The 13,664-nt window shown below is 41.2% G+C and overlaps 2 protein-coding genes across 5 annotated transcripts in view; one reads left to right on the top strand and one right to left on the bottom strand.

Moving 5' to 3' along the window:
- Positions 1-43: 43 nt before the first annotated feature.
- On the top strand, positions 44-5,054 carry LOC101468347 (endoplasmic reticulum protein SC65). The gene is made up of 7 exons (XM_004567471.4): positions 44-1,764; positions 2,154-2,303; positions 2,902-3,073; positions 3,279-3,407; positions 3,504-3,649; positions 3,736-3,819; positions 4,026-5,054. Exons 1-7 carry the CDS (start codon positions 1,303-1,305, stop codon positions 4,170-4,172), a joined length of 1,290 nt encoding a protein of 429 aa, XP_004567528.3. The 5' UTR covers positions 44-1,302; the 3' UTR covers positions 4,173-5,054.
- Positions 5,055-5,946: 892 nt separating this feature from the next.
- adam11 (ADAM metallopeptidase domain 11) overlaps positions 5,947-13,664 on the bottom strand; it is a 28,294-nt gene continuing 20,576 nt past the window's right edge. Inside the window, exons 11-27 of one of the 4 annotated variants that reach the window (XM_012923639.3) lie at positions 13,063-13,229; positions 12,901-12,985; positions 12,718-12,808; positions 12,358-12,409; positions 12,128-12,227; positions 11,897-11,968; positions 11,673-11,765; positions 11,208-11,288; positions 11,071-11,121; positions 10,914-10,977; positions 10,634-10,739; positions 10,402-10,521; positions 10,038-10,206; positions 9,807-9,921; positions 8,846-8,936; positions 7,749-7,766; positions 6,927-7,066 (exon numbers count right to left, since the gene is read on the bottom strand). In XM_012923639.3, the coding sequence (XP_012779093.1) occupies positions 7,051-7,066; positions 7,749-7,766; positions 8,846-8,936; positions 9,807-9,921; positions 10,038-10,206; positions 10,402-10,521; positions 10,634-10,739; positions 10,914-10,977; positions 11,071-11,121; positions 11,208-11,288; positions 11,673-11,765; positions 11,897-11,968; positions 12,128-12,227; positions 12,358-12,409; positions 12,718-12,808; positions 12,901-12,985; positions 13,063-13,229 (1,491 nt within the window). In that variant the 3' untranslated portion in view covers positions 6,927-7,050. Of the gene's footprint in view, positions 7,067-7,458; positions 7,767-8,845; positions 8,937-9,806; positions 9,922-10,037; positions 10,207-10,401; positions 10,522-10,633; positions 10,740-10,913; positions 10,978-11,070; positions 11,122-11,207; positions 11,289-11,672; positions 11,766-11,896; positions 11,969-12,127; positions 12,228-12,357; positions 12,410-12,717; positions 12,809-12,900; positions 12,986-13,062; positions 13,230-13,664 lie in introns of those variants that run through there. The other 3 variants (XM_012923638.3, XM_004567469.3, XM_004567470.3) reach the window with 3 other exon arrangements.

Genomic DNA, 13,664 nt, shown 5'->3' with positions numbered 1-13,664 from the left:
AAAGAAAAAAAACATGAACTCCTTCAAAATAAGATATAGCGGTAACTGCGTTTTACTGGGGAAACCACAAAGTAAAAAACAGTAATGATAAACATAACAGTACACAAGTCCCCGGTCATCACGTGCTTTTTGAAATACAAATCACTCCAATCGCTTCCCACTGAATGTTTTCCTCACATTGGTTTATAATTTAACCAAACACAGGCTTTGAAAATTGTTCCAAATCTCCTCATTCTGGCCTTTGCTTAAACATTATCTCTAATGCACAAAATGTCATCTTTTCAGCATATAACCACTTTGAAGTCTGTCAGTGCGTCTGGATACCTAAAAAATGTAACGTTTGCTTTTTATTTTGAAATTAACGGCGCCTGTTCTTCTAGTGTGCTTTGACTCCTCAGCACCGCTGCACACAGCTGTGGGAAAACCGAATCGCCTCTTTGAGCCGTAAAGTAGCCCGAGAGCCTCAAATGTTTCAGCTTTTCATTAATGCCGTGAAGTTCTGGATCAGTCCAACTCATCTGGTGCTCACTTCCTTTACGTTGTCAAAAAAATCTCAAAGAAACACCAACAATATAGCTCTTATGTTTTGAAAACAAAAAAGATGTCACGTGTAGTGAAGTTTTATTTATCTGTACAAATGAAAACGAGCTCTCTATAGATTATATGTACTGCTTATTGCGTGATATTACTTCAATTTGAAAACATTAAATGGAACTAAAATGAATGACTTATGAAAACGTCACCTTGGTACAACACAGAGTAATCGATGGAAGTGATTTCAGATGTTTCTGTGTAGTCAACAGGATCTATGACGCATCCGTACCTACATTATAATTAAGTATTTTCGGCTCGCAAACATTATTTTCTAGAACTGTGATGTTGTATTTGTTGCAATTTCTTCTGCCCTCTTGGCCAGCTCTCTTGAAAAAGATCGTTTCAAAGATCGGAATGATCTCGAATTGATATCGGTATAAGACATGTTAGACAGATTATAGGCCAATAAGTCATTCACAACAGTTTCAGTATTGACAATCATTTCATAACCAATGCTGGAAGGGATTGTTTTTTTGGCAGAACGCTTTTGGGTATGGCAGGCGCCGAGGGCGCACTGGAAATCCCTTTTACGCACGCGGCGACTATAGGGACAGCTGTGGGCCTACATTGAGAAACTTGAGACAGCCGCGGCTGAAAGGCCCAATCCATGAATTCCAACAGACCCCTAAGCGGTTCAGCAGACCACCACCACACAGTAAACGGTAAAGCATTAAGACAGAAGACGGAGGACTGCGATGTGACCTCACCATGGTGACATTATGCGCAAAAGTAGACTCGCTGGTAACACTGCTTTGTGTGACCTTTGTTTTAATGACAAAGGCACAATATGAAAACTACAATTTTCGAAATTTTTCCGGAGAGGACCTCATGCCCCTCACCGCTGCGTACGGGAAGGCGCTGGATTATTACGCAGCGGGAAACTGGACGGAATCGATCCAGTACTTGGAATTAAGCCTACGTTTGCACCGGCTTCTGAAGGACAGCGTGAGACACTGCGCGAGCCACTGTAACTCGAGCAAGCATGACAACGAGTCTTTTGCTGGATACCCGGATCTCCGCGTCTACTGGAACGTTATGATGAAGGCGACCTGTCAGAAGAAGTGCAGGGCGCTTTTCCCCGCGTTCCAGCTGCCTCCTCCCGGCCGAGAGATCCTGGAGGATTTCAGCAGAAGATCTCCCTACAGATACCTGCACTTTGCTCACTCACAGGTCAGACAACCTCCAATAAATTCACCACACCCATTTATCTAGAGGTATTTGCAATATGTTAAACTACTATGTTTTTTTTAAATACTTCCGTCTGGTTTGGATCAATATATACATTCTGCGTGTAGACTAATGACAAATTAAAGAAAAATAATAGGTTGATTTCACTTGGACGCGCAATAGAGCAGAAAACTTTAAACGGAGCCATGTGTAATATACCTCCAAATATTCCACTCTGTTGACTTTCAAATGTCGGATAAAAATAAATAATTCTAACTCCTGCAGCGATTTTTGCGGTGATTTTTAGTTTGTGCGACAGAAAAAACAAAACAAAAAACCCCACAGACCTCTGTGCGCTATTTCACAACATCCAAACTAATTTGTGTGCACAGCTGAATGACCTGCAGAGGGCGGTACCATGCGCCCACACCTTCCTCCAGAGGAACCCTGAGGACCAGCAAATGCAGCAGTTGATGGAGGAATACAAGAGCAAGTATGACCTGAGCGGCTACCTCATTGACCACGAAGAACGACCCTACGAGGTGAGAAGCGCTCAGCCATTGTTCTTAAAGTCTGGAAAAGCCTCACTTGCAATCTCTTAAAAAAAAGAAAAAAGAAAAAAAAAAAAGGAGTATGAAGTCTGCAAAGCAACATCTGCTTAAGTCAAAAACAGTTTGGAAATTGTTTAGATAAAGCAAAGAATGGGTTCTACTAAACACTGACTGTATTTACTACATTGATTGAGTCAGTCCAAAAACTGTCCTGATGGAAAAGTCATTATGTTTTCAGTTTCAATGCCCCAAAGCAGATCCAAACTCCACTTGGAAAAAACCCCAGAAATACAAGCCAAAGCTTTTGTGTTGGCTCACACAGACTCCTGACCCAAACATGAAATCTTGACACGCTGCAAGGACGAGTGGGTGCAAAATTTGTATAAAGCTTCCCAAACTTATGCATTCATGTGTTATTGGGGCTAACACATACAAATCAGAAAACAATGAAATACTTCAATGAGACTGAACTGCTTGAGATGTAGAAGGTGCTGTATTGGGCCTTTCTTTTATAAGTAATAGAGTGAACAGACTCTTTACTTGGATTATTTACAATTTGCCAGATAATGGTTTCTAATTTTGTTTCCAGACGTCATTTCTGAGAGGAGTGAAACTTGTGGGTTCGGGCGACTACAGCAGCGGTGTTCAAGAGTTGGAGGAAGCTCTGTGGCTCTACTTCCAGGAATATGACCTGTGTCAGGCCGAATGTGAAGGGATCACTCAACTTTTACCAGACAGAGACTTCTATGCAGTCATAGCAGGTTGGTGTGTCATATTTTAAAATGTCCAGATTATCAATATACTCACTAATGAGCATCTAAACGACACTAAAATCTTCTTTAAAAATAAATCTAAATGTAAAAGCTGTGATTTTAGAATCAGAAATGATTCTGGATCCAGTGTTTCTTCTGTTTTTCAGCACACTTCTAGTTTCATGTAATCTGAATTCTTTCTGCTTGTCAACAGATGCCTACATTGACACATTAAGGTGCAAACTGAGGTGCGAAGAAAACCTGACACCGAATATTGGGGGTTATTTTGTAGTGAAATTTGTGCCCACTGTTTACCACTACCTCCAGTATGCCTATTATAAGTGTAAGTTCAGCATCATCACAGATTCTGAATATTCTTTCTCAACACTTTCTGCTGTTGAATCTCTGAGTGTTTGTGGTCTGTGTATTCTCTGCACAGTGAACGATGGACGCAGTGCCGTGCCCTGTGCGCACAGCTACTTCCTGTTCGAGCCTGAGGACCCAGTCATGAAGCAGAACCTGCTATATTATAAAGCCTACAGTCAACAGTGGGGGCTTCAGTCCAACCACTTTACCCCCAGGATGGTAAGATGAAAATTGGAAAAGTTTGTTGCAGAATAAAGTTGAATATCGCTCTATAATAATCATGCCACCAATCTTTGTCTTAACAGGAAGCTTTCAAACACTACAACCAGACAATAATGCAAAAAAAGATGTTGGCATTTGCAGAAACATACTTCGGTCTGTCTGATGAGGTGAGCTTCATACAAAAACAGCTCATTCTTTGGCCACATAAGAGCTTAGATTGCCTGAAATGCTGAATGAAATCCCTTATAAACATTGATTATCCAATATAATCCAGTATAATCAATCTGATGTTTATTGAACATTCAGGGAGAAGTTTTGTGGCTGCATGTTTTAGCACTTTGTAATGTAATTGCGATCTGGATGGTTCTTCCAGGACTTTCTAGGACCAGAGGAGGTTGCACGGTCGGCCCCAGACTCTCCTGATGCTGAGTTTGAAGGTATTGGAGATTATGAGGAGTCAATTTATGCAAACTGGAAGCAACTGAAGGGCAAAGGGGATGCTGGCGAGTCAGACATCTGACGACTTTCTGGAGTTTACAGAGAATAGTCTGACTATAAGACTATAAATAACCACTTGTTACAACCAAGGTATGCAGAAGAGCGTCTGTGAATGTGCAACATAGTGCCACTCCTGTCATTAAGAACAAGAAACTGAGGCTACAATTCACACAGGATCACCAGAAGTGGACAACAGAAGCTAGACTGGAAAACTATTGTAGTCTGATGATTCCCACAATCCGGGTTTCTGCTGTGACATTCAGACAGTGGGGTCATAATTTGGCATTAACAACATAAAAGCGTGGATCCATCCTCCCTTGTAGCTACGGATCTGGGTTAGGATTATGGTTAACACATCATGTCACAAAGCTCAAATCATCTCAAACGTTTCTTTGTGAGTGCGCATGCGCCATTAGCGTGCTGCCTGCTGTAACCCCTAATTTCCCTCGGGATGAATAAAGTATTCTGATTCTGATTCTTGAACAAGACGATGAGTTCACTGTACTCAAATGGCCTTCACAGTCACCAGATCTCAGTCAAACAGATCACCTTTGGGATGTGGTGGAATGGGAGATTCCCATCATAGATGTGCAGCAACTGTGTGACAATATGTTGATAGACCAAACTCTGTGATAAATGTTTCCTGCACCTTGTTGAATCTATGCCACAAAGAATTAAGCATAAGCAGTCCTGAAGGTAAAAAGAGACCCAACCCTGTGCTAGCAGTACCTAATAAAGTGGCTGATCAGTGTAATTAGACTTTAAAACTAGTAATATTGTAGCTGTCACAACAAACCGGGTCATTATGAATTATGAACATGAAACTGAAGTAGCAAGTTAGTCAGCGTTGCACAGATGGTCAACCAAATATTTACAAATTATCAAAATACTTTCAAGCCAGATTCAGTACAGTTTAATACAGTATATTAAGCAAGTCGGTAACATTGTATTAAAATTGTTTAGCTGTAAACTTTCATCTAATGTAACACAAACAATCAGCAACAAAAGTTTAATTATATCTGGATTCATAGCAGCAGACACTCATGCAGTGGATCACAGAGTCACTCGAGTTCAGGTAGGTTTTATTATGGGTTTTAATATACAGTAATATGAGTATTTACACTGAGAGCCAGGTTACCTAAAACTAGACAATGTTGGCTTTTAATAGTGAGTAGTGCCAAAGTCCTTTTAATAAGTCAAACTACAGTATGCGATCACAGCTACAGTAAACATGGTGTGACCTGAGCTTCCAGCACACTCAAGGACAGACATGTCCTAGAGATTTTTTCATGTTTCTACAGCGTTTATGGGTGAAAGAGTCCAACTGTAATTTTAACAGATATGTTAACCCTTTAAATGAAGCCTGTGGTGACAAATATTGAGCACGTGTGACGTTATATACTGTTAAAAGTCTTTTTCTTGTCTACAAAAACAATTTATTAAAGTTATTTTCAGGAGGCAGGAACCCCTTGTGTGATGGACTTCAACTCAACGTATCAACACTCCTTTAACGCTCCTGTAGGTTGGCTGGCAGTGTAACTCGGATAATTTCTTCTGGCACCTGTGCCAACGACTCTTAATGCTATTAATGATAAAATACAGCTTTGTGTGACAATCACAGGAGTATAAGCCTCTTAACCTGATCGACACGCTCTGATACTCAATTTTTTAATGCACTTATATACTGCTCATTATGTGGATCTGTTCAGTCAGAAGTATATAACCTGTAACCATTTAGAGACAAAGCATAATCAGCTAACCTTCAGAAGCCAAATTAATAATTCATGTACATTTCTGGACTTGAGGGAGATCTGTGTTGTCTCGTTATCACTTTTCAGTATGAAAGTCTAATACTGGCATGTATAAAACACACGGCCGTAGCCTGAGTGAGAGCCAGTGACATTTCTGAGCATTCAGAGAAGCTGAGATTTCCCCTAAGATGCAAAGATTTACATCTCTTCTCGCTGATTAAATCATCCAAAACAAGCAGTTTCAGGCGGTAAGACTGTTCTCTCTTCAGGCTTGTGCTTCCAGTCAGAGCGGCAGTGAGTCACTGCTGTCTAAAGGGTCAGTACATTATATATAAACAGCACCCATGTTCAGCATACATGTATGCATACAGTATAGTTTGTATGCGGATTACAGGATCATACAGCGGGATGAAACATTGGGTGCATACATGTGCAGCTGGCCATCCAACACCATCCCTCGCAGGTTGGAACTACACGTTCATACATTAGCAATTATTATGTAGAAGCATTGATTTAGGATTAGGAAAGGAAGCATAAGGGGAGAAATTATGGCTATTACTCTGGAATGTAAAGGTCTACAAAACAAAACCCTCATCTAGACAGACAAGATGTCAGCAGCCTGATATTTTTACACTTCTATTACAGCTAAAGTCACACTTCTGAGAGGAGGTGGTTGTGCTCTCCACGAGGTTAAATATGTAACTGTTCTCTAATACAAGGCTTCATTAAACAAGTCAAGACTGAGCGAGGTGCATGGCCTACCTTCTGTGAAATCATTTAAAGGGGTGAAGCTTTTTAACAGTCAGTACAGCAGAAGACCTGCTGTGACCTGTCGAAGCGAAAAAAAAAAAAGAAAAAAAAAAAAAGCTTCTGTGTGTGTCCCAGACAAAAAGAAACAAAGATGTGGCAAAATGAAACAGGAGGAGGTGACGGCAGCAAAAGTGACTCAGACAGCTACAGCCAGACTTTATGGTCTGTAGGAGTGCCCTCAGAGCTTCCATACTCCTGATTTATTTTTCCAGGTGGCTTGAGTACCAACATAAGAAACAGGAAAAATCTGAGGGCCAGTAATGGAAGACATCTTTGTTTTGTCTCCTCAGAGTGGACTGCACACAGTGTAAGGAAGATAGGACAGCAGAGAGATATGACTCAAACTCCCTTAGATCTGGAAAGAGAAGAGGAATGGGGTGGAGAAAAAAAACAAGAGGAGAGGATAAGGAAGATAAAGAGGTGGGAGAAGAAGATAAAGATTGAGTCCCAAACTGAAAAGCCAAAGACGAGCCTTTCAGTTTTCTACAATGTAAATGACACAGAGGCAAAAACTGAGGAGAAGCAATCAGCAAAGGTTTATCTTTGCTCGAAAAACTGCTTTAATGACTAATTTAAAAACAGCTGCCAATTAATTTTCTGTTTACTAATCACTAAAGCAGACAGAAGATCAAAATATTTTTTTTAAAATACAAATCAACACAGAAGCTATATGCTAGGAATGGCAACCAACTCTGAAGCGGCACGCAGCACAAATAAAAATGAAGCAAACTAGGATAACACAGTGAATAGGAGTTTGTATATTTTATGAATGGGTACTGCAATATGCACAGGCTATATAAAGACTGTAGTATGTGGCATTGCTTTATGCCATTGTTTCTATACAAATACACATTAATAAAAAAAAGGATCATAAATGAGGAAAAATAAGAATAAAGAAGCAGGTAACAGATACAAGTGAGAGTCCTTAGAAAAAGGTCAGATGATTCTTACAAAACAGATGGCAATACAGTGATATAATCATCAGTGGTTTAATGATGTCCCAGCTTTGGGATCAGCTCTGAAAGGTGGGATCGTACCTTCCTTTCCGGATATTTCTGGAAGTGATGCAGGAAAAAGATAAACAGGGACAGCAATATTATCAACTTTGGTGTTCAAGGAGCAGTGTGATAAAAAAACAAACCACGCAGTGCAGAAAAACTGGCATTTACTTCAAATCTCACATCTTCATCTTTTGCTATCAACAAAGTAAACTCTACTGCCTGCCGGTGCAGGATCTGTCCGGGTAGATACAAGCTATAGTTATGAGATGAAGGCAAAAGATTATGACGAGCGCATCCGTTCCTCTGCATACTGCAGGCGTGCCACGGCAAAGCTAGCATGAGACAAGACAAAGCGGATAAAGCAGGCAGAAGAAAGACAATTGGGAGTCAAATCCAGCTGTGCACACTGAACTATGGAGAGACGTGCTTTCTAATAAGGGATTCTAATATGTGCACCAGTATGCCAGAGAAAACTTCAAAGAGCGCCTCACCAATGCAGCAAAGCACTCCTAACATCACTAAAGTGAGCTGTTGGTGCCATGCAGAGAGGAGGAGAGGGCTGCAGAGGTCTGAGCATACCCAAACACACCCATTGAATTGCTGAGGTCAGTCTGACATGGGAGCTTACAGCAGTTTCACTATCTTGGACAAATTTACCCGAGAGAATAGCAACTAACTGTTGATTAATAAACTGGGGTTTTTTCTTGAATTAACTGTATTAAGTAGAAAAACATGCCCTCAACAAGTTCCTGTCCTCAAAAAGCTCAGCCAACAAGCCCAACCCTAATTTTGTTACTCTTCTTCAAATAGGAGTCAAATTCTAATCATCATCATCTCATGCCATGATGCAAGTTTCAGGGAAGATTTTATGTAAACAAAGCAAAACAAAACAAAACAGCAAGCTACTGAAATGCTTTCATTCGTGCCAAATCCCTCGACATACCCACAGATAGTGAACCATCTACTGCACATCCACCCGCTTTAAGAAGAAACCCACATGCTCTCTTGTGGTGAGTATGGATCAGGCTGCAAGCAGAGAAGCGTTCAGCAGCGAGCTGCAGGCAGGCATCTACGTTAGCTGACAGAAGGAACACGGCAGGCACACACAGACGGAGGCATGCCAGAGCTCTTACTTAAATCCCCAACCAGTTCCCCCCAGGATTATCGCCGCCAGCAGAATAGCCCCAGCAACCGAGCCTATGATGATATTGGTACCACTGGGACCTGTGGGAGCGAAGGAAGAGGCATATAGGCGTGCTGAGAACCAATAAGTCACTTTTTGGGTAGTTAATATACGCATTATGTACATATGGAAAATAAAATAGGCTTCATGTTCTGCACCACATACAGTCAGGTCCTTAACTATTTGGACAATTACACATTTTTTCCTCCTCTTGAAAATGAGGTGCTGCATAAAAATGGCTCCAATTTCCAAACAGTAAATCCAATAGTTTGCTAAAGTTGACAGTCGGCACTTCAATTAAATCTTGATGATTTAATTTTAATTAATCTGGTAGTGCACAGAGGTTATAAATTACAGAAAGGGTAAGGGTGTAGGTGTGTATGTATTTGATTTTCTGTTTTAAAACATTTTAGTTCATGTTCATAGATCAAAAATGAAACTTTAGAAAATCCTAGTACAACTCCAACCAAAGCTTAATTTTTCTGTTTGTTTATTTTTAAAAAATTAAATAAGTCTATTATTACTCCTCCAAGTTTTATTTTGAATTTTTTTTCTTTGTTCTGTCTCCTTTTTTGCAACCACATGTTGTTAAGCTCTGCTGGATTCACTGTAGCTGCAGTTTGTTGTTGAAGAGAAAACAAATGCACTAATTATTTATAAAAAAATTTTTAAATTAATTGTCGCATCTTTTCAATAAATTATTAAACAACTAAATATTATAAAAAGCACATCATTTTAAACAGCATGAAAGGTATGAACTTAAGATACGGACTTCAGATACGGACTTCAGATACGAAACAGACTTCTGCAAATGATTAGATGATCAAAAAGCAAATGAGCTCTGTTACTTTAGTGGAGCTGGCGGTGCGGAGTCTGTCTGATGAAAGGACTAAACTGCTCTGTGAGGTTACCTTTGTACTTCTCTGGGCCATCTGGCGAGGTGGGGGTTGGGATCGGGTCAAACACACTGCAGTCCTTCCCGGTGTAGTCTGGATCACAGATACACTTCACCTCGTTACTGCACGTCTGCAGGACACAGAGGACGAACATAGTCAAAGCTTTATAAATGAGATGACGTTCTAAAGTCCAAATTTGAAACAAAGGAAGCTCCGAGGTGGGACAGATGGCGGTTGTGGACTCACCCCGTGGTGGGAGCAGATACGCAAGGATGAGGATCCAGGGCAGGTGCTGAGGTTGAAGGTGGTAACGGGGAGGCAGCGACGCTCCAAACACATCATGTTCGGCCCACATGGTGTCCCATCTTCCACATAGCCCAGATCCAAGCCATCATCCAGCACTGCGTGACCACCCCTGTGGGTCAGACAGTTATGTCAAATCATGCTTACCTAATATAATAATGTCTTCATGTGCAATCTTTTCCAAAAGGCTAATTTTCTGAGTGCATTCATCCACTACGGACAAAGAACTAAAATTTAAAAAAAAAAAAAATAGATGAAGCTGATATTTTTTCATGCCGAGGTTTTGAATTTCATCAGGCTGCCTCACCTGCAGTCCAGGTATCTGCTCTGATGGTGGATGGTCAGGCTGGTGACCTTTCCCTGCAGCTCGCCAAATCTCGGTCTGTCTGTCAGATTGGTGCAAAGCAGCAAACCACACAGAACATCCCTGATGCAGGAAACCGAGAGAAGATGGAACAATAAAAGCTTAAAAATATTCCATATAATCTAATTATAGGTCACAGTTCTGTTGTTATACACAGAAAGTTATATTCACTGACTGTTTATTGCACGGCACCCATCCCTGGCCACTGGAGTGTGGACCACAGTTTCCTCTCTCTGTGCCCTCAGAGTTCAGCTTTTCATAGCAAAATCTGTCAGCTGAGTCTGGGAAAAGAGAACAAACTCGCATTTATTACAGTGAGTGTTACAATTAACTTATTAAGAAGATGTAAAAACACAGAGGTTATGGCCAAAGAAAAGCGTTAGCATGAATAGCTATTAAAGGGCAATAAAAAAAATAAATCAAGAAATAAAGCTCATTATCAAATCCAAACCTACTGAAGCCCCACAGAGTCTTGCACTGGCTATCTCTGGTCTTGCAGCGACCTCCATAACAGCGACCCTGGCAGGGAAAAAGAGAGGAATTAAAGATGCAGAGCAGATAAGAGAGGGGGGGAAGAATGTGCTATTAAATATAACTGTAATTGAACTTTACTTGGCCATCTTCACACGTGTAGCCATCCAGTTTGTGGACATTATGGGGACACTGGAAGAGAAATAACATCATCTGCCTTTTTAGAGTCACTGTGGGTGTTAGATCTCTGAATTTCTCTGCAGGGTGCTCTTTTTCACCTGGCTCGAGTCTCCCGTGCAGGTCTCAGGAATGTCACAGTCATTCACAGCACTGCGGCACGTCACCCCTCTCAGCTCATACTGCAGCAGCAGAGAACACAAATGTGAGACATGTGGAGGAATGGTGCACGGAAAATGAGATGGACACACAGTCAATCTGTGCTATCTAGTTAGCTCCTCCAAGTCCAAAGCTGGTCTACAGCTGTGAGCTCTGTCAGCCTCCCCACAGAAGTCGAGCTCCATTTAAATATTTAATTTTGCCTCAGTTATGGAGGAAATAACAGTCCTCTGTTAATGAACCAGCAACACTGGCTGCACCTCTACCAAGATTTTATATCAGTTTGCACCATCGTAGCATTTCCAATCAGCCTGACGGAAATGCAACCTTATATTCTCAGATAAGGTATCAGCACAGGGATCTTGGGGATGGAAAGAATTATGGTTTAATGCATTAAAACAGCTTACCTTACAATCCCTGCAGCAGAGCCCATTGCTGCACATGGCATTATGGGTAAGAGTGCACTTTTTGCAGCAGTTGGCTCCACTCAGGGTGCACTCCTGCAGGGAAAGAGTGTTTTCTTTTAGGTCCTCACATCCCAAACTCATAACTAATACCTACACTTACAATCTAACACAGTATAAAGACAAAACTAGTTAAACCATCGTTGAATTAATTAGTTTATGCTCACCACCAGTGATCCACAGTCGCATTCCTCTCCAAGCTCTACATACCCATTGCCACACTCTGATGGGTCTAGGAGCTACGTGGGAAACAGACGGTAAAAACACATTTCTAAAAGGCACAATGTGAATCCATTCAGTCTATAGCAAGAGATGAGAGTTTTTCTTATATTTCTATCCCTACAAAAGAGATTAATCTTGACCTTAAGAGCCTCTGATAGTAACTGACTATCTCTCACCTTTGTGGGCTTGTTGAAGAGGCAGCTGCCTCCACCCTGCTGGAGGAAACGCAGATACTCATCTATACTACAGCGAGAGAACTTCCTTGGCAGGTAGTAGCTGATTAACACAAGAAACAGAAAATATTTAGCAATTTATCAATTAACTGAAAAATCTGTTGAAAATCAAAAGACATCTGTTTTTGCTCAGAATTCTTACTAAATGTACAGAAAGCTTAATTTATTGTTACCCTGTATCCTCCATGATACAGCCCAGCCACGGATCTGGACACCTGCAGTCACCTGGAGAAAAGAAAAACAAGCCTGTGCTGAAACTGAGGATGTGCTTGTTATACCTGAAACAGTGAGATGATGCGTTTGCTCAGTGATAAATGTATAAGAATAAGCTCAGTGGGCAAATTAAATGAGTGCTGTTTATTAGATTTCTTATGGTGGTGGAGGGATGATGATTTGGGCTCGTTTTAAAGCCACAGGATCTGATTATCTTGCAGTCACTGAGTCTAACATGGTCTCCTCTGTATGCCAAAGTATTCTAATCTCAAATGTGAGTCTTGTGCAAGGCTTTAGTTCAGCTCTACACTGAGTTTTACCAGCAGCTGTTCGCTCTTTGTTCCTTAGCATGCCGATGTTCTGACCAAGACTCTGAGACAATGTGATGGCCATAGGACCCACACTGCCAAACTGAAGAAACACACAATCAAACACGCTAATAATTATCCTCACAAATATCAATATTTAGAAGTTTAGTAGACAGTAGAGAGCACAAATGTCACCTCATTGATCCCTCCACCCCGAGTCAACGAGCAGATGCCCCCAATGTAGGCTGCCTCGCTGCGGCTGCTCATGAACGTCCTCCCACTGTGGCAAAGACAAGACTGTTAGGAGAGAAGGAGAGCAAGCCGGAGGAGGATGAGGACAAGAAAAGGAAGACTCACGAGAAGAGATGCACAGCATCAACGCGCTCCTTGATGCTCTCCTTCCTGTACTTCATGAAGTCACGCAGGGTGAGCAACGGGTCATCGCCGACAGCGACCCTGTTTTCAGACGACCAGGTTTCCATGGCTACCAGGACGATGCGAGTGTTGAGCTGCTCCTTGTAGATCTAAAAGAGATAATCAGCACGTGATTGTGCATCCTCACCTGGTATGTAATCAATCATTTAAGTGCCCAATTTCTGTGAACAGTTGCAGTAGACCCCTCTGAAAGGAAGAGGGTGCTGTGGGATAAGGCTGTGGACTAGTTCCTTCTTTATAATAGAGTACAACAGCTCAGTCTCGAAGAAAAATAGCTCGTCTTAGATGGTTCTGTCTATTCTTTTAATGACAGCTTCATGAAGCTGTGTAAATTAAATTTCCATATAAAATCTTTTGTCAAAGCTAAATTTGTCATGGTTTAGGTAGGAGGTCATTCAGTATTCATACATATTGGAGGAATATGCAAATCACTAATATTCCCAGTGCAGCTGGTTAAAGATGCTTCAGCTAGACCGTAACATGTAAACCATCTTTCACTCATCCTGGCAACGTTTCCAATGTAA

The sequence above is a fragment of the Maylandia zebra genome, linkage group LG8 (genome assembly GCF_041146795.1).
Source record: "Maylandia zebra isolate NMK-2024a linkage group LG8, Mzebra_GT3a, whole genome shotgun sequence".
Lineage (NCBI taxonomy): Eukaryota > Metazoa > Chordata > Actinopteri > Cichliformes > Cichlidae > Maylandia > Maylandia zebra.
This window is presented reverse-complemented; position numbering and strand designations above follow the sequence as displayed.

What these genes read in the sequence shown, in the direction of transcription:
- LOC101468347 (XM_004567471.4), top strand. Translation starts at nt 1,303, where the DNA reads ATGGTGACATTATGCGCAAAAGTAGACTCGCTGGTAACACTGCTTTGT. An exon ending in ACGAAGAACGACCCTACGAG is followed by an intron (nt 2,304 to 2,901) that starts GTGAGAAGCGCT and finishes TTTTGTTTCCAG; the next exon opens with ACGTCATTTCTGAGAGGAGT. An exon ending in CCAGTATGCCTATTATAAGT is followed by an intron (nt 3,408 to 3,503) that starts GTAAGTTCAGCA and finishes TTCTCTGCACAG; the next exon opens with TGAACGATGGACGCAGTGCC.